The sequence below is a fragment of the Eleutherodactylus coqui genome, chromosome 11, assembly GCF_035609145.1.
Source record: "Eleutherodactylus coqui strain aEleCoq1 chromosome 11, aEleCoq1.hap1, whole genome shotgun sequence".
NCBI classification, from domain to species: domain Eukaryota; kingdom Metazoa; phylum Chordata; class Amphibia; order Anura; family Eleutherodactylidae; genus Eleutherodactylus; species Eleutherodactylus coqui.
The window spans coordinates 95,591,840-95,612,604 of NC_089847.1; the positions used below are offsets into that span (position 1 = coordinate 95,591,840).

General features: G+C 42.3%; 1 protein-coding gene across 8 annotated transcripts in view; it reads right to left on the reverse strand.

Moving 5' to 3' along the window:
- Positions 1-1,192: 1,192 nt before the first annotated feature.
- Positions 1,193-20,765, reverse strand: part of TNNT3 (troponin T3, fast skeletal type) — a 36,771-nt gene continuing 17,198 nt past the window's right edge. For 7 of the 8 annotated variants that reach the window (XM_066583087.1, XM_066583085.1, XM_066583089.1 and 4 more), the window contains 9 exons: positions 12,889-12,907; positions 11,803-11,848; positions 11,529-11,645; positions 10,474-10,551; positions 10,213-10,326; positions 9,381-9,490; positions 7,889-7,979; positions 4,225-4,265; positions 1,193-1,454 (listed from right to left, as the gene is read on the reverse strand). In XM_066583087.1, the coding sequence (XP_066439184.1) occupies positions 1,400-1,454; positions 4,225-4,265; positions 7,889-7,979; positions 9,381-9,490; positions 10,213-10,326; positions 10,474-10,551; positions 11,529-11,645; positions 11,803-11,848; positions 12,889-12,907 (671 nt within the window). In that variant the 3' untranslated portion in view covers positions 1,193-1,399. Of the gene's footprint in view, positions 1,455-3,189; positions 3,231-4,224; positions 4,266-7,888; positions 7,980-9,380; positions 9,491-10,212; positions 10,327-10,473; positions 10,552-11,528; positions 11,646-11,802; positions 11,849-12,888; positions 12,908-20,765 lie in introns of all 8 variants that reach the window. The other variant, XM_066583086.1, reaches the window with a different exon arrangement.

The following is a 20,765-nucleotide window of genomic DNA, read 5'->3' on the forward strand; positions in this document are numbered from 1 at the left end:
CCCATGATGGTCTACAGGACCAAGATTTCATACAAATCCATGCTCCATGGGTCGTTTACTACTACATTCCTCCCAGAAACATTTGTTTTTTGAGTGGTTCAGAAGGGTGTTGCTCGTGGATTAGCTGTTGGTTTGAAAAGCTGTGACAATTCTGCAACAAGAAAGGCATCATACCAAATTCTGAACTAATTTTTTGCTACGTATAGATGTGGTTTTATAGCTCTGTTCTCTTGTACTGTAATGTAATCAAAAAGCCTCAACACATCTATAATGTCTGAATATGGTCTAAGAGACTATAGATAGTATTTAGTGAAGTAATGGTCACCATTGCACGATTTATTCCACCATCGATTAAGAGGCCTTCAGATGCAACCCTACCTGAAAGAATCCACTGGATTGAGGAATACGTAACGCTCTTGCCATCCATGTCTTAGATGGTGAATCACTCGTATCCTGCTACAGGCAAAGCTTTCTTTGGCAAAATCGCTTATTTTTGCTCATGGCTACAAGTTCAGCTATTGGCAACATGCTAGCATGGTTGCAGGTTGAACGAGGCCGTCGATGATGAGATGGGGTTTAATGGCTAACTTTTATAACCTCAATGTCCTCCATGACGGTCATAAGACCTATGGGGGACACTCAGCATAGCACTTTTTTTTTCTCTATTTTTAAGTTTTCCACTGTAGCTGAGACATCTATAAACAGCCACCATTACAGGTGAGAACCTCTCCTTAACATCTCGCCCTATGTACTTGTCTGTGTCACTAATTGAGTCGTGATTATTGTACTTGTGTCTTGTCTTGTTTTGTACTTAAACCCTTTGCATAGCACACTTAAATGAATATTGCTTTAAAAATAAATGATTATGAAGCATGTGGTCTTTTTCTTCTACCAATCTTCTCTCATTTCTAAGAATGTAATGAAAAGAATGTATACACCATTGTGGCCAACTTTGCAAAATTCATAAGTCATGCCAATTAAATGCGGATCTCAAATATAAACCATTTGTAAGTCGAATGGTAGACTAAAAGAGCATACCCTATACATAGCGATGCCAAGCATGATGTAAATAGAATGTGCCCGTTGTAGTTGGTACCACGTATAGAGCCTTATTTGTTAGTGGCTGGAGATACATCACATTGCCTCAGTCTTCGGTATGATGTATGTGACAGGTACACAGGGGGTTTGTAGTGGGTAAGAAGCGTCACACTTTATTTACAAAAAAGAACAGATAATACAGAGCAGTCCACAGAGAGATAACGGTGGCCCTCGGGGTAAGACAGGACAACTATCTTGTGGGGCACTCAGTGTAGCCAGCTTCCTGCAGGATTGGGTTTGATGAAAGAAGAGTGGAGAGGGGCTGCTCTCTGCCAGGAGATGATCTTGTTTATGGGGGAGCTTACTTCCAGCGGCCCCCAACCTTTCCTTTGCCTCCTCCGGCTGCCTTCTTGCTGCTGTTAACGGGAAAAGAAAGATATGGTCAGGAAACCGCCCAAGCAAAAGATCATTGGAAAGCTAGAGGTAGAGAGAGGGGTTCGAGAAGGAACAAGGACAGTATGAGAAGTAGAAGAGTTGACAGACATATACAACTAACATATAACAAGTTCTTGTATATACACAATGGGCACACACAGGCAGGGGCACTTACCATGTCCATGTGTTAGTTTAGGTGAGACTTAGCGTATTTTCCCACATGCAATACTCCTCCATTTGTCATGCATTCTTCTTACGGATTCACGTTGCTATCACTCAATCAACATTGCTCTAGGCCCCAAAATATGGACTACCATAATAGTGCCACTACCACAGATATGATACAACAACCCTTGGGCCTTGATAGTATTAAGACATTGCCGATTGGTGACAGAGCCATAGCAAGTTCCTCAGATGCTTATACTATACCTTACATACCAGAGTCAGAGAAGAAGCAAGTTAGCAAGATTGAGTTTACTTACTTGTTACAATCACGGGTTAGAACTTGAGATATCACAATAAGCTAAAGATATCCAGCCAAGCAATCAGCAAGGGCTTGTAATATCTTTCAAGGCTGGTGATATCTTGCATATCTGTTGAGACTTTACTGTAGCATGTCATAAGTATGTTGGAAATATAGATGATACATTCATGATACAGTAAGCCCAAGAAATCCAGGCAAGGTTATTCCTCTATAATGTGCATAACATTAGGCCATTCATACTGTAGATTGAGTAAGTAAATTGTCTGTAAGCCATTGGCTATTACGAAACATTCCAGTGTACCAAGAAAGGGCATTAGAGATTGCATATTGAATGGTAGTGTTGGGTTTTTTAGGGAGTTGATTAATTCATGCATATACTTATAATTACGTTCCATTGCATTCATCTTGGGAATGACTATAGGGAATGCTACTGATAAGGTATAGATGTCAAGTTATATTGCAGTCAAGTATGTATGGGTATAATAGTTCATTATGATTGCCTATGCCAATGATTTTTAATCGAGCAGATGTTATGGGTCAAGTGGCTGCACTTCTAGCAGTCCTATTGTAGATTATTAGTTGACTAGGAATTCAAGCGGTGGTCCAGGATGAGGAAAAGTGTCTACTTTTAATTCCCAAAACAGCACCACTCTTGTCTATGGGTTGTGTCTGGTATTGCAGCTCAACCCGATTCAGTTTAATGGAGCTAAGATGCAATACCAAACACAAGCCATTGGCAAGAGTGGGAAAAAAAGCACATCAATTGGTAATGTATCCCATACAACCCGTTTAATACTCAACTTAAGCCTAAAGGAATTTTGGTTCTAGTGAACTGATATACTGTTTGGTTTCTTTACCATAAGCCATATTTACCATGTTTTTTTCCAGTGCATTTGGGCAACGGCCATATTATTTTTGGGCTAAGTATAGTTAGATATGACTTGGGGGTAAACATAAGTGATGTTTGTCGATGAAAAAGGAACTAATTGGTTATAGTCGTAATGGTTCTTAGAAAAACATGGTCTACTTAGTATCTATGGTCCGATATGAAATCAAGCAGAAACTACTTAAAAGGCCAAGGGGGTAGTTTCCAGTCTAATTTCACTACAGTCATTCTAAGGAGATATTAGAGGATTCATTCACAGTCCAGATCTTTCGGTCTAGGGTTTTAGAGGGTTGTTTTGGATGCAGGTTGGGATTGGAAGGAGGTTAGGAAAACTGAGGCTACTCACTGTTTCTGCAACTGATCGATACGGTTCCTGAGAGTTGTAATCTGTTAAAAGAACACAACCCATTTATGCTTCAGGGTTCTGAACAGATCCTTACCTGCAGCTCTTTCATACACGGAGCTGTTGCAGTAGGGTGCATGTAGGAATCCTATTACCGCAATTACCAGTGTAGAAAGAAAAGAGTTGTAGACGTGTGGGTCCAGCCTCTGCCTTGTGACGTACACACAACTAGACCTGGGAGATCCCGAAACACACAACTTACCTTTTCCTTACACCAGGACTTGGGCCATTACAGAGGCATTTAACTTTCCAAATACTTTGAAATTCAAGAACACTAAAACTGCAAGCCATTCCTGTCTACGGTGCTATGTATGGGCACTATGTAGAGTCCAGTCAACATTTTGGTATGATTTCTCACCTTGACTTCAGCTATATATGAGACGTGGCATCTATTTGGATATTTCTAAAAGGTAACATCTCCCAAAAAAGTGGATGAGTATGATAAGAGATATTATTTCTACTGCCTTAATTCACTCTTCTGGTGGCCTTCTCTTTAAGCTTGGGGCAATGTATGTCCATGTCCTGGGGAAGGCAATGGCAAACCACCCTGCAAAAACAGCCTGCCAAGAAAACTTCACAATGTGACATCACCCTAGGAGTCGGTCACGACTCGGTGCTTGCACCAGGGGGCTTTACCTTATGTACAAGTTGGAGCTAAGGATCAGTCTCTACTTAGACTTGATTGCACAAATAAACCAAGGATAGTCTAAGAAACCTGATTGGTTAAATAATTTTGGTGGATTTAGGTTTTAATTATTTTTTATGTTAGTGACTGGTCAGTTTATGGCATTTTTTAATCCCTGAATCTAATTATAATACATATGGCTACCGCTTGCAGTTCCAGTGTTCTTCGTAACTCATTCCATGATGTCCTTTATGCCAGTGCTTCAAGGCCAAGTCCCGTCGTACCAATAATGCCCTGACACATGACTGAACAAACAGCCCTGAGTTTGTGCCCTAGTGGGCATCTCTACTTACAACTTAGAGAGTTCTTCCACTCTCCTGTGCAGGGTCGTAATCTAAGAAAAACCAAGATAATCATGTGAATAATGGGAGGAGTGTTGAAGTGATGTGTAGGTGTGCCTATAAGGGGATGCAGATAATAGTTATGCGTATTGGGTAAATGTTATAGATGTTTATGGTGTTTGCGCTGATGTTTATTGCACAATGGCTAATATTTATTATGCAGATATATAATAGGTTTGCTGTAACAGGCATTGTTGTGGCCTCTCTGGAGATTGCGTGTGTGCTCTCGATCCCAGGCAAGGGTGACCATCCTAAGGTGTCCATAACTGGTCACCATGCTGGATGGGGCTTATAAGTGGTGCCTGATGAATGGTAGGGCATATCTATCCTTGCAAGATAGTGCCTGTATTTAGTAGCAATATTGGGGTATGATATGTAAGATGTTGATGTTGCTGTTGTCACTGTGATGGAGTGAGGAACCAAGTACTAGAGGTTTATGCAGAAGTTGGGTGCAGCCTGAAATCATATGGTCATGAAAAAGCCCTACATGCCGGCTGAGAGGTTGGGTGCAGCGGAAGGCACCATGCTGTGTGATAGGCCTGAAGCCTCCTAATCAACTCTGATAGTGTGTTGGTCAGTCTGGACTGAATTTACGGAGCTATGGTCATTGACTGGCTGTATTGCCGAAAGAGAGGAAACCTTACACCATAGAGACTGTGAATGTTAACCATTGTGCCTCTTGAGTATGTCCAAAGCCACGCCAAGCCTGTTGTATGTTTGAAGAGACTGTTACTGGATCTCACAAGGCTGGTAAAGCTGAGACAGTGTTGCCAAGATTCTCAAGCCTTTATTGTATAATGTCACAGATTATCTCATGGGATCCCCACATAATCTAATAGTGCCCTATCTGAATATAATGTCCATAGTACTGGATACTGAATATTCCTCATGCATATTGTGATTTTCCGATATCGGAGGCTTCTTTGACATTAGTGATGTTTCTTGCTCTTAGGGAACAGATAAGCTGAATATTGAGTGATCTTACAAAATGGTTTCTTCCATTGAATAGCACACAATGGGTCTATCTATCTAGCTATCCTCTATGTATTCATCTATCGTGTGTTGTGTGTGTATACAGTACTTCGAATTATATCCAATTATTGCTTTTGCATTCTTCCATGTGCCTATATGAAGTATACACATCTGCAGGGGAAATAATATACACAAGATCCAACATTTCTCCATATTACGGAGATACCTGCTTCTGATAATGCACTGCTTTCCAGGTGCTTTTGATTAGTGCTATCTCTATGGGTTTCCAACAGCTTGATAAGGTATTTCTCACTTTCTGACAATTCCAGGATGTTTTGTTTTTTTTTTTACTTTTGAATAAAAGTTTTTACGTTTTGAGCACTTAGTGGGTTACCGAGGATCATTCTTAGACTCTGTCTTCATGGGCACTAAAAGTTGCGCAAGTCACCAGAAAGTCGTAATCACAATGTGACTTCTATTATTTCCATTAAGGTTAAATCATTTCACTAGCACAATTGCTCAGAGTTAGGGGAAAAAAGTCTCAGCTGTTCTCTAAAAACAGCACCACTGTTTTAACCCTTTGCAATCCAATTTTGGATTCAGGGTTCCCTGGGGGGCTTTCTCTTTCTGCCATTATACAATGGCGCCATCTGCTGGCTAGAGCTAGTACTGCGGTATGGGACATGCTGGAGAGGCCCTCGACAACAGAGCGGCCAGTAATATACAGTAAGAATACCCTGCTGGATGCCTTCCGACATCGGGGCTCCACAGCCCTTTAATCAGAATGTCTGAAGACGTCAGACAGTGGATTGGAAAAGGTTATGGACTGTCTAGTACTGTAGATCAGCTCCATTGACCTGTACCTCTTAATGAGGATGGGCTGCAATAAGAGACAGTCTACTGAAAAGAGAGACACTGTTTATGGAGCAAAAAAAATGTTTTGGTTTTTTTTGTAACCGTTAAGGGGATTTTCCGGGACATCAATATCCAATCGATGGGGGGCCGCTGCTTGGACCACAGCTGATCAGCCGCTTGTGCTCAGCCTCTTCACTGCATAACGGGCATAGTATTGTACATTTGGTGGCGGCAGTGCCTGGTAGAGCAGCTTAACTCCATTCACTCGAATGGGACAGACCGGCATATGACAAATGAATGTGACATCAGGAGCCTAAGATGAGGCTGCAGCATTCACCTGATTACCATAGCCTCTTCAAACAGCCGATCGGCTTGGGTCCTGAGCAGCAGACCCCAACCAATTGAGATACTGATGACCTCTCAGTATTTTAATTCCAGAAAACCCCTTTAACATTTCCTTCTATATGGGAAAATTTAGTTCTGCTGAAAAGAAAACAATATACGGGTTAGTACAAGTCAAAAAACTAGTGAGAACTTCATATCACAGATGGAAATCAGATTGATTACTTTAAATTATATAGGCATTTAACTTCTAGTCTTGTGTCATATGTAACACAGGAAGCTCTTATTCACATATTCATATTGGTAGTTTTAAGATATTTCATAAAATGTATAACATCCTTTTTGCAAGCTTGAATAACTTCAATTAAAAATAACAAACGGATGTTGAAGGTGAACTGCAATATCGGATACAAGGGTAATGCGGTTTCTGGAAAAAGTCCTTCCGGGGTCTGTTCCCATGTAGCAGGTATTGACTTGCGGCTGCAATTCCACCCAGCTGTGGTTGCCAATGGAAACGCGATCTTGCCGATAAGGTTGACAAGATCGGGGGGCTATTGGCAGCAATGGCTGGGCATAGGTCTCAGCCGGTACCTCTCACGTGGGAATGCGCCCTTAAACTAAGAAATTCACTTACCGTATATACCGGCGTATAAGACGACTTTTGAACCCCGAAAAATCTGCTCTGAAGTCGGGGGTTGTCTTATGCGCCGGTAATACAAAAAAAAAAAGTGTAAAAAAAAAAATCATTACTCACCTCCCCCGGCTTGAAATGTCATTGAATGGATGTAACTGGCTGACGGCGTGTGTATTAGCTTTCTGGATGCGGGGATTTCAAGCCCTGCATTTAGAAAGCAATGCTGCGCCGGGGACGAGGAGCGAGCGACATCCTGCCGGAGCGCGACAGAACGCCGGGGGAGGTGAGTAATGATTTTTTTTTTCTCCACTGTAATACCGGCGTATAAGGTGAAAGTTGGGGGGTCATCTTATACGCCCCGTCGCCTTATACGCCGGTATATACGGTAAGTAGACAGGTGCTGATTAACGAGATCAGCGTTCATCTACTAGGCCTTTACTTTGGTCAATTCAGACTTTATTAGGGGCCAAATGATCGTTCATCCACATCAAGCTATCATTGGTTGTCTGCGCATCTCCCTGTTTGAACAAGCAGACGTACAGCTAAACCATTGCCATGTTCTTAGGCAGAGAGTTCTATTGTCTCACTGCTCTTACAGTAAAGAACCCCCTTCTATGTTGGTGTAGAAATCTTCTTTCCTCTAGACGTAGAAGATGCCCCCTAGTTACAGTCACAGTCATGGGTATAAATAGATGATGGGAGCGATCTCTGGATTGTCCCCTCATATATTTATACATAGTTTTTAGGTCACCCATCAGCCGTCTCTTTTTCTAAAGTGAATAACCCCAATTTTGATATATGTGGTTCACTCACCTCATATTTCTGTTTCTTGAGCTTCTCTCCCATTTCAAACTTCTCAGACTCCAGTTCGTACAGCCAGTCCCAAAACTCCTTCGCCTTTTCCCTATTACAGATGAACAGGTAAATCTAATATATCCTGTAGGCCATACATGCTCTTATAATTAAAGGACTTCTCCACTTTGGACAATCCTTATTTGGAACAAGGGACCCATCATTACAGTAAGCGGATCACAAAGTGTTCCCCTGTTTGGAAGGGGATCAGCTTTGATTTGTGAGTAAGCCTGATGTGAAGTGTTCAGTTTCCCTACAGCACTACCACAGGGGAACACAGTGCCTATTTAAAGCAGTGTTCCAAAAGTTGACTTTTATAACCCAACCTATCCATAAGATAAGGGTATGATCAGTCGTGGCCTCACCACTGAGACTCCCCCCCCCGCGCGCATCTATCCCGGGAACATGGCTCACTGTGGGATCACTGCACCCTCTACAATGACGTGGAGATTGAATGGAGCGGCGACTGAGCATGTGTGGTGCCAATCTATTCATTTCAATGGGGCTGATGAAAATAGCTGTGTGATTGTATTTGACTATCTCCAGCCATCTCATTGAAGATTAAAGGAGATGTCCCGCGCCGAAACGGGTTTTTTTTTTTTTTAACCCCCCCCCCCGTTCGGCGCGAGACAACCCCGATGCAGGGGTTAAAAAAACCACCCGCACAGCGCTTACCTGAATCCCGGCGGTCCGGCGTCTTCATACTCACCTGCTGAAGATGGCCGCCGGGATCTTCTACCTTCGTGGACCGCAGCTCTTCTGTGCGGTCCACTGCCGATTCCAGCCTCCTGATTGGCTGGAATCGGCACGTGACGGGGCGGAGCTACACGGAGCCGCTCTCTGGCACGAGCGGCTCCATAGAAGACTGCTGAAGACCCGGACTGCGCAAGCGCGGCTAATTTGGCCATCGGAGGCCAAAAATTAGTCGGCTCCATGGGAACGAGGACGCCAGCAACGGAGCAGGTAAGTATAAAACTTTTGATAACTTCTGTATGGCTCATAATTAATGCACAATGTACATTACAAAGTGCATTATTATGGCCATACAGAAGTGTATAGACCCACTTGCTGCCTCGGGACATCTCCTTTAATGGAGTGGCACTGCATACTTCCATTTAATCTCCTCCTCCCTGTGAAGCGTGCAGTGATGAGGAGAGTGGAACCTGGGACCCCTGTTATTGGAATCGATGGGGGTCTCAGTGGTGAGGCCCCTCACCGATCAGACTGTTATCACCTATCCTGTGTCTCCTTCTACCATGAGCCACTTGTAATGTGAATATCTTCTTATTTAACACCTCTGTCACTCCCCTTTTAGCTATGTCCTTCATCATGGCCATTGATTCTAAAAACATTAAGAGCGCTTTCAATAAAGACGGAGCCAAAAAAAAACAGATTTTCATCGAGTCTAGAATTCCATTGCCTATTACATTATGAAGGAAAATCCATTGTATACCTGAGTTTGTCTTCATTCATGTGGTCAACATTCAGGGGCTTGCGACGGTCTGCCAGGATCTTCTTCTTCTGCTCACGGGCTGTTTGCTTCTTGCCTCTCTTCTGGTCAGCCTAAGGAGAAAAAATACAAAGTTAAGAAACTTTACTTCTTGCTTAATAGCATAGTGAGGCTTCTGTATAATTGGATTTGGGTAATCAACTGAAGGCCCCACATGACGCTGTAAGGTGTATAGGAGCTGTTCACCATTCACCCAAAGACTAATAAGTAATAGGGAGTAATAAAAATCCTAATGCGCTCGTTCTGTGTTAAAGTTAAAGTCGAACATAAAATTATGTTGCACTAGTAGCCCAGTATTAACGGATTATGTTGAATAATCCATATAACCCACTGAAATATTAAACCTATGTTGGTTCATGCGAGTTCTTAGTGTATTGGTTGTTCGTCCGATATATTGTAGACCGTATGGGCAGTCAATAAGGTAGACAACATGATCCGAACTGCAGTTCAAAAGCTGCAACACTTACAGCGCCCATGGCCACACCGGTATACCCCTACCAAGGGACTTACTGGGCTGGTCTCATTGTCTAGGTGGTTTTTATGGGAACACAGAGGTACCAAGATATTTTCTAATGTTTTAGTTCTTCGGAAAGTAACATTGGGTTTTCCTGAATCTCACTTGATAGGAAAGGATCTCCTTTCAGTCTATCCCAATGCTTTTTCAAAATCTTCTTAATCTATCATTTTGAATTTCGTAGCACCCAGATGAGATGAGATGAGATGGACCATGTCGTGGACTTGACATTGGCTTTGGTACCTCGCTAGCCTCTCTTACCTTGGCTAGGTAACTGCTGTATGAGGCTCCCATGGAGGATAGAGCCTTCTTCTTCTTTTGTTCATCCTCAGCACGTCTCATTGCATCTTGTTCCTCTCTTCTTACTTTCTCCTCCTGCACAAAGCATGGATTATAAGGATGAGTTGAATGCATCACACATGCTTGATTTAGTTAGTGCCAATGGAAATGGCACATGTAGAAGCCTGGTGGACATAAATGCTGAGTTTTGCAAGAGTGACCGGGGGATGAGATGGCACTTACAGCAAGTCTGTTCTGACGCTCCTTCTCTTTTTCGGCTCTAATCCTCTGCTGATCAGCTCTCTCAGCCCTACGTTTCTCCTGGGAAGAGTAATAAAATGATATCATCAGAAACGAATGTGCTGAATATCATTTAGTAGAATGCTCTAAATTAAAACTTAATATATGAGAATGTTACAGGCATAAATCTATGCTTTATAGACCAGGATTCAATTAATCAATCAATCGTCCTCCTATTAAAGGTAAATAATCTAATAACATATATATATATATATATATATGAAACACAGAATCATGAATGCCTATTTGTAGTTCTCCCCCTATAGCAATTTGTGGTATAAATTAGCACTGTATACTTGTCACTGTGCCCAAAACGCACTTCATAACTGAACTATTTAAAGGATAACTAAACTTACAAAACTTTTGAGATGTCATAGTGACCTATGAGAAGTACTGATCATTGGGAGTCTGGGTACTGAGACGTCAATCGACTGCTAAAGTAAAGCGGCGGAAGCGCTAATCTGAGTGCTGTTCCTTATTGGCTTTTCTTGGAGAGTTACACAGGCAGGTCTATGTGTGCATACACCGCTTACCGATCACAGCCGAATGGGTACAGTGTCCAGGTGAGCACTTTTGTCCCTTAAGTCTAGCGATCATTCAGGATTTTACTATGGCATGTCAAAGACAAAAAGTTTTCTGAAAGTTTAATTGCTCTCTAAGATTTTGCCCAAGTATAATTGCATCAGTGTTGTACAACATTGCCAACTAGTGGAGATATATGGGCACTACCTGAGCTCTGTTTTTGTTTTTGGTAATGCATGCAAAACTATCTGAATTATGGATTGTAATTCCATATTGTAAAACAATGAAGACCTCATAAAACATATCAAACTATACAAAAACTATATGGTTGTTAACTCACAGAAACAAAAGAAGTACCAACCTGAAATACAACATTTTTGAGATTTCTAATGCCCTTTCAGTTGTACATATACCCCTAGTGGGAATACTTGGTAATGCTTACTTCATACACAACCCAATGGAGCAGCGCCACTTACAATTCTATCTTTCAATCCAATAAGCTCCTCTTCCTCCTTTTTACGGCCCTCAAAGTGCTGATCAATAAGAGACTGCAACTCAATCAAGTCCTTGTTCTGTCTCTTCTTCTGGATATCCTGTAGACAAAGTTCAAACATTCTGTAAGAGTTCTTAATAATGAAAATGTGACCATAGGATTTTGTGAATAGAAGCAGCAAGCGTTTAGTATTACGATACTAGGCAATGGCTTATTCCAAAATTGCTGACTTTGTATAGGTTCTTTTATATACTTACATCAAAGTCTACTTTCTCTCCTTCTGGGATTTTAGGTGCAGTGAGCCTAGAAAACAAGCCATGTTGTGTTATTGGAAGTTCCTCACATTGAGTCTAGTTCCCTCCCAACTACAGTGAATATCCAGTGTTAATCAACTGTAGGGATTTGTAAAGTTCAGCTGGGTGTTGGTACTTAAAGGGATTGTCTGGCACTTTTACGATTGATGACCTGTCCTCAGGAAAAGTTATCAATAGTTGAATGATGGTGGTCCACTACTCGAGATCCTTGCCAATGGTAGAGTTGGAAGGGACCTCCAGGGTCATCTGGTCCAACACCCTGCTCAGCTGATCAGCTAAGCTAAGCTGATCGCAGATAGCGCTTATCAAATTGCAATGGCTTGGGTTGGTACTGCAGGCACAGCAACTGCAATTGAATTCAAGTCCTCTCGTTGTATGTGCAAGCCCTTTAGCCGTCGGAGGCATGCAGCGGCAGCTTTGTAAGCGCACAGTGAGAAAGGTAACCATAATATGTACATCCCTGGATTCAAGGTTTCAGCTGCTATGAGCCCATAAAATTCTAGTTTATGCCGCTCGTACTGTAGGAGCTGACAAACTCCGGCATACTAGCATATTTGGGTCTTCGTGCTGTTCATGTTGATTCACGGACAGCTTGCAGACCAATTATAGCATATGGCGTTATGCACACTACAGTTTTTTTCATACAGACCAATGGTTCACATGAAAAAAAACTCATTGCATGTCCTATTCTTGTCTGTATAAATGGACAAGAATTAGGATATGCAAAAGCATGTCAATGTGCGGGCCGTCCGTATAAAGGACAGCAGGTGTCTGTGTGCTGTCCGATGTGCGTTGCACCCAAATCTCTGGAGCACAATTCAGACACATGGCAAGTGTGTCAGTAGCCTTAGGTGCAAGGAGATCTGGACTACATGGCATAAACCCATATACATATATAAATAGTGGTATATAATGTATTATTTTAAGCCCAGTTGTTGTCCAGTACCCAACCTTGGCTGGAAATATGGATAGGAAGTGTTAATGTGAGCAATATGTGTGCCATTGTGTATATTAGTGCTTCTCACTTACTTGGGTCTTGGCTTCTCCTCTTTAGTTAGAAGTAGTAGAGAGAGAAGAGAGAGAGGTGAATTCAATAGGAAAAGGATTACATATATTTAGGCGATAATGTGGAGAGAATGGTGGGGAAGAAAATGAACAACCAAAACAGCAATCAGGCAGACTGGAGACTATTCTACAGAACACAAGATTTTATGTTGGAGCCCCATACGATTTACTCAAGCTGGTGCCATATGACAATGTCATCGTGTTGTTTCTAAACTGCTCTATATATGTGTATACAGGTATATACTACTGCTAAATGTCCACAAAGAAGGCGACAACCTGTTATCCATCAGGTAGGAAGCCCCTCATGCATTACCAGTTACTACTAGGGCACATGTAGTAGCACTTGCTTTATATTGATGGTTTTATGCATTTAGTCAAAATAGGGTAAAAGTATGAAATTGGTGCATTTTCTGTACATTTAAATGGAAAGCAATATTTGCTACTCTGTTTTACTGATCCACATCGTTATTGTATGTCCTAGACCCTGTATCCAATAGAAATCATCACTTTATGATTGCATCAATAATGTTCTAGAAAAGTGGCCTAAGTACTTGCCCAAGAAATAATTAAACGTCCTAGACCAGCAGAGTAAAATATGTAAGAGGAAAGAAAGCTCAGTCCGCAGGTTATTATCAATGATTCGTTAATGGAAAGAAACACAAGTTACTTCTGGATCTGGAGACAAAAAATGGAATGTGAATGAGGGAGAGAAAGTGCAAATTATAGAGGTGAAGTGAGGGAAGGAGAGAATTGGGTAAAGTGAAGAAGAAAGAAGTGTAGAAAAAAAGAGCTAGAAAGAAGAGTGAAGACAGGAAACATGGAGGAAGAGAGGAGATATAGAAAAGCAGAAGGGAAAAGAGGAAATGTAGTGAAGGAGAAGGGGAAGGGAAGTCTAGAGAAGGGGAAGGGAAGTCTAGAGCAGGAGAAGGGAAGTCTAGAGCAGGAGAAGGGAAGTCTAGAGCAGGAGAAGGGAAGTCTAGAAAAGGGGAAGGGAAGTCTAGAAAAGGGGAAAGGAAGTCTAGATAAGGAGAAGGTAAGTCTAGAAAAGGGAAATGGAAGTCTAGAGAAGGAAAGGGAAGTCAAGACAAGGAGAAGGGAAGTCTAGAGAAGGAGAAGGGAAGTCTAGAAAAGAAGAAGAGAAGTCTAGAAAAGAAGAAGGGAAGTCTAGAAAAGGAGAAAGGGAAGTCTAGAAAAAGAAAAGGGGAGTCTAGAGAAGGAAATGGAAGTCTAGAGAAGGAGAAGGGAAGTCTAGAGAAGGAGGAGGGAAGTCTAGAAAAGGAAAAAGGGAAGTCTGGAAAAGGGAAGTCTAGATAAGGAAAAGGGAAGTCTAGATAAGGAAAAGGGAAGTCTAGATAAGGAAAGGGGAAGTCTAGAAAAGGAAAAGGGAAGTCTGGAAAAGGGGAAGTCTAGAAAAGGAAAGGGGAGTCTAGAGAAGAAGAAGGGAAGTCTAGAGAAAGAAACATGAAAAATTGAGGAAATTTAAATAAGGGTAGAAGGGAAATAAAGAGAAGAGACAGAGATAAGGAAATGTATAGGAGAGGAAAGGCAGGCAATGTAAAGAAGAGGTGGAAAGGGAAATGTAGAGAATTAGAAGGGGAGAACAGGAATTGAGATGGAAGAAAGGGAATGGGAAGAATGGAAGTAAGGAACTGGACAGAAGGATGAAAGAAAAGGGACAAAAAGAGAAGGAAGGAAAGCAAATGGAAAGTAGGAGAAGGAAGAAATGTAGGGAAAGGGAAGAAAGTAAATGAAGAGAGAAGAATGGAAATTTGCACAAAGAGATAAAAAAGGACATGCAGACAGGGAAAGGGAAGAAAGGAGTCATGATATTGGATTAATTTTCAAGGCAATATCATGTAACATGAAGGTGGAAAATATAGTTATTTATAAGGGAGAAATAAGTTCTAGATTGATAAAGCAAGCATTAAAGCACCAAAAAAAGATGAAACAGGTAGTGAGGTCTGGTCGTTAAAGTTGTTAAAACTGACCATACATGTTCAGTGATACCGGGTGATAAAAGATCTTCCTGAGAACGTTCTTTAAACAAAAGATCAGTAATAGATTAAAGATCTTTCATCCAACTACATGACAGATAAAATCAAGCTCAGCCTACCTCTTTCCATGATGACGGCCTGTCGTTGCTCAACTAAAACGATCTTTAGTTGTTAAATTTACCCAATAAATGATCATTTTAGTTAAAATTGTCCATTTCCATCAACTTAATTTACTTGTCTATGTGCACCCTAATTTTGACTAGTAGCAGCTATTGGTAGAGTAGCTATGTAGTGCGGAGCTGTATAGAGTCGGAATATGGAGCTGTACATGGTTGGATAAATAGGTAGATAGGAGAGACACAGGTAAATAGGAGAGTGGAGCTATACACAGGTGGATAGGAAAATACAGTATAGAGCAGAAAGGAAGGGGTTAAGCAGAAAAGTGGAGTCACATCTAGAGGAGAGAGATGGTTTGAAAGTGGAGCTCAAGGTGAATTCGAGAGTAGAGCTGTACAGAAATGGAGGAATTGGCAGAAGGATAGGAAAGTGGAGCACCAGGGTGACTAGAAGAGTGAAGTGACACAGGTAAAAAGCAGTGTAAACGCAGGAAAGTAGCTATTCACGTCAACACATAAGATATTGGAGTGATAGTAGAGTGGAGCTACACACAGATATACGGCATAAAGAGTGGAGCTACGTACAGCTAGATAGGAGAGTGGAGCTACAGGCTGATACATGGGAGAGCGGAGGTACACATGGATATGTTATATGAAAGAGTGGAGCTACGTACAGCTAGATTAGAGGGTGGAGTTACACGTGGATAGTAGAGTGAAGCTACATACTAAGGAGTGGAGCTGCATGCAGATAAGTAAGGTTGGATTGCATACAGGTAAAAGAGTGGAGCTGCATTTAAATGGACAGATAGTGAAATTGCATGCAAATGGGTAGGATAGTGAAGTTGAAGGCGCACAGGTAAGTAGTAGAGTGGAGCTGCGGTCAAGTGGATAGGAAAATACATAGCAGAAAGGAAGTGAGAGGTAAGAAAGCCATGTTTATGCAGAAACTAGAACTGCAAGCAAACTGGAAAGTGGAGTCACACAGCTGGAGAGGAGAGTGGAGCTACATGCAAACTGACAGGTTGGAAAGTGGAGGCAGATAAATGAGAGAGTGGAACTATACAGAGATAGGTAGGAATACGCCAGCAGATAGGAAAGTGGCACACAAGTGAATAGGAGAGTGAAATGATACAGATAGGTAAAAAAGCAGTGTGCATGCAAGAAAGTAGAGCTCCAGGTCAATAGATATCTTTCTGCCTGTAGCAATACTATCGGAGCTCCGGGCAGATATCCAATCGGATATTGGAGCTCCGGGCAGATGGATAGTAGAGTGGAGCTGCAGGCTGCTGTAGACAAGAGTAGAGCTGCACACAGATATACTGTATGAAAGAGTGGAGCTACATGCAGATAGGAGAGATAAGCTGCCTGCAGATAGATAGAGTAGAGCTGCATAAAGATAGGAGAGATAAGCTGCCTGCAGATAGATAGAGTGGAGCTGCATAAAGATAGGAGAGATAAGCTGCCTGCAGATAGTAGAGTGGAGCTACATACAGATAGGAGAGATAAACTGCCTGCAGATGGATAGAGTGGAGCTGCATAAAGATAGGAGAGATAAGCTGCCTGCAGATAGAGTGGAGCTGCATAAAGATAGGAGAGATAAGCTGCCTGCAGATAGGAGAGTGGAGCTGCATAAATATAGGAGAGATAAGCTGCCTGCAGATAGATAAATTGGAACTGCATACAAATAGGAGAATTAAGCTGCCTGCAGATAGAGTGGAGCTGCATAAAGATAGGAGAGATAAGCTGCCTGCATATAGGAGAGTGGAGCTGCATACAGATAGGAGAGATAAGCTGCCTGCAGATAGATAGAGTGAAGCTACATGCAGATAGGAGAGATAAGCTGCCTGCAGATAGATATGGTGGACCTAAACCCAGGTGGATATGAAAATAGAACTACATAGTAGAGAGTGGAGCTGCATGCAGATCAGGTTGGATTGTATACAGATAGAAGAGTGGAGATGCATTTAAATGTACAGATAGTGAAAGTGCATGCACAATTGGTAGGGTAGTAAAAGTGGAGGCACACAGGTAGAGTGGAGCTGCAGAAAGAAAGTAACAGGTAAGAAAGCCATGTTATCCAGAAAAGTAGAGCTGCAGGCTGCTGTAGACAAGAGTGGAGCTACACACAGATACATAGGAGACTGGAGCTGCACACAGATATGCTGTATGAAAGAGATAAGCTGCCTGCAGATAGTAGAGTGGAGCTACAACCAGCTGGATATGAAAATAGAGCTACATGCTGAAGAATGGAGCTGCATGCAGATACGTACTAAGGTTGGATTGTATACAGGTAGAAGAGTTAAGCTGCATTTAAATGTACAGATAGTGAAAGTGCATGCAAATAGGTAGGAAAGTGAAAGTGTAGGCGCACAGGTAAGTAGTAGAGTGGAGCTACACAGAGATGGATAGGACTATGCAAGTGGATAGGAAAGTGGAGTTGCACACAGGTGAATAGATGACTGAAGTGATACTGATAGGTAAAAAAGCAGTGAACATGCAAGAACGTGGAGTTCCAGATATCGTTACAGAGAGTCAAGATATTAGGACTACCTGCAGATGGATAGGAGAGTGGAGCTACACAAAGATAGGTATAGATAAGCTGCCTGTAGATAGGAGAGTGGAGCTACAGACAGACAGGAGAGATAAGCTGCCTGCAGATAGGAGAGGGAGCTGTATACAGATAGGAGAGATAAGCTGCCTGCAGATAGGAGAGTGGAACTACATACAGATTGGAGAGATAAGCTGCCTGCAGAGAGGAGAGTGGAGCTACACCCAGGTGATAGAATAATGGAGCTACATAGTAGAGAATGGAGCTGCAAGCAGATAAGTAGGACAGGCTTGTATGCAGGCAGAAGAGTGAAGCTGCATTTATAAGTATAGTGAAAGCGCACAGAAATAGGTATGAAGGTAAAAGTGGAGGCGCACAGGTAAGTAGTAGAGTGGAGCTACACGGAGATGGATAGGACTATGCAAGTGGATAGGAAAGTGGAGTTGCACACAGGTAAATAGATGACTGAAGTAATACTGATAAGTAAAAAAAAGTGTGCATGCAAAAATGTGGAGTCCCAGATATTGTTATAGAGAGTCAAGATATTAGAGCTACATGCATATGGATAGGAGAGTGGAGCTACACAAAGATAGGAGAGATAAGCTGCCTGTAGATAGGAGAGTGGAGCTACATACAGATAGGAGAGATAAGCTGCCTGCAGATTGGAGAGTGGAGCTACATACAGATAGGAGAGATAAGCTGCCTGCAAATAGGAGAGCAGAGCTGCATACAGATAGGAGAGATAAGCTGCCTTCAGATAGATAGTGTGGAGCTGCATACAGATAGGAGAGATAAGCTGCCTTCAGATAGGAGAGTGGAGCTACATACAGATTGGAGAGATAAGCTGCCTGCAGATAGGAGAGTGGAGCTACATACAGATAGGAGAGATAAGCTGCCTGCAGATAGGAGAGTGGAGCTACACCCAGGTGATAGAATAATGGAGCTACATAGTAGAGAGTGGAGCTGCATGCAGATAAGTAGGATAGCCTTGTATGCAGGCAGAAGAGTGAAGCTGCATTTATAAGTATAGTGAAAGTGCACAGAAATAGGTATGAAAGTAAAAGTGGAGGCGCACAGGTAAGTAGTAGAGTGGAGCTACACAGATATGCATAGGACTATGCAAGTGGATAGGAAAGTGGAGTTGCACACAGGTAAATAGATGACTGAAGTGATACTGATAGGTAATAAAAAGTGTGCATGCAAGAACGTGGAGTCCCAGATATTGTTACAGAGAGTAAAGATATTAGAGCTACATGCATATGGATAAGAGAGTGGAGCTACACAAAGATAAGAGAGATAAGCTGCCTGTAGATAGGAGAGTGGAGATACATACAGATAGGAGAGATAAGCTGCCTGCAGATAGGAGAGTGGAGCTACATACAGATAGGAGAGATAAACTGCCTGCAGATAGGAGAGCGGAGCTGCATACACATAGGAGAGATAAGCTGCATGCAGATAGGAGAGTGGAGCTGCATACAGATAGGAGAGATAAGCTGCCTTCAGATAGGAGAGTGGAGCTACATACAGATAGGAGAGATAAGCTGCCTGCAGATAGTAGAGTGGAGCTACATACACATAGGAGAGATAAGCTGCCTGCAGATTGGAGAGTGGAGTTACATACAGATAGGAGAGATAAGCTGCCTGCAAATAGGAGAGCAGAGCTGCATACAGATAGGAGAGATAAGCTGCCTTCAGATAGATAGAGTGGAGCTGCATACAGATAGGAGAGATAAGCTGCCTTCAGATAGGAGAGTGGAGCTACATACAGATAGGAGAGATAAGCTGTCTGCAGATAGGAGAGTGGAGCTACACCCAGGTGATAGAATAATGGAGCTACATAGTAGAGAGTGGAGCTGCATGCAGATAAGTAGGATAGCCTTGTATGCAGGCAGAAGAGTGAAGCTACATTTATAAGTATAGTGAAAGTGCACAGAAATAGGTATGAAAGTAAAAGTGGAGGCACACAGGTAAGTAGTAGAGTGGAGCTACACAGATATGCATAGGACTATGCAAGTGGATAGGAAAGTGGAGTTGCACACAGGTAAATAGATGACTGAAGTGATACTGATAGGTAAAAAAAAGTGTGCATGCAAGAACGTGGAGTACCAGATATTGTTACAGAGAGTCAAGATATTAGAACTACATGCATATGGATAGGAGAGTGGAGCTACACAAAGATAGGAGAGATAAGCTGCCTGTAGATAGGAGAGTGGAGATACATACAGATAGGAGAGATAAGCTGCCTGCAGATTGGAGAGTGGAGCTACATACAGATAGGAGAGATAAGCTACCTGCAGACAGGAGAGTGGAGCTACATACAGATAGGAGAGATAAGCTGCCTGCAGATTATAGAGAGGAGTTACATACAGATAGGAGAGATAAGCTGCCTTCAGATAGGAGAGTGGAGCTACATACAGATTGGAGAGATAAGCTGCCTGCAGATAGGAGAGTGGAGCTACACCCAGGTGATAGAATAATGGAGCTACATAGTAGAGAGTGGAGCTGCATGCAGATAAGTAGGATAGGCTTGTATGCAGGCAGAAGAGTGAAGCTGCATTTATAAGTATAGTGAAAGTGCACAGAAATAGGTATGAAAGTAAGAGTGGAGGCGCACAGGTAAGAAGTAGAGTGGAGCTACACAGAGATGGATAGGACTATGCAAGTGGATAGGAAAGTGGAGTTGCACACAGGTGAATAGATGACTGAAGTGATACTGATAGGTAAAAAAAAGTGTGCATGCAAGAACGTGGAGTCCCAGATATTGTTACAGAGAGTAAAGATATTAGAGCTACATGCATATGGATAGGAGAGTGGAGCTACAGAAAGGTAACAGAGATAAGCTGCCTGTAGATAGGAGAGTGGAGATACACACAGATAGGAGAGATAAGCTGCCTGCAGATTGGAGGGTGGAGCTACATACAGATAGGAGAGATAAATTGCCTGCAGATAGGACAGCGGAGCTGCATACACATAGGAGAGATAAGCTGCATGCAGATAGGAGAGTGGAGCTACATACACATAGGAGAGATAAGCTCCCTGCAGATTGGAGAGTGGAGTTACATACAGATAGGAGAGATAAGCTGCCTGTAGATTGGAGGGTGGAGCTACATACAGATAGGAGAGATAAACTGCCTGCAGATAGGAGAGTAGAGCTGCATACAGATAGGTGAGATAAGCTGCCTG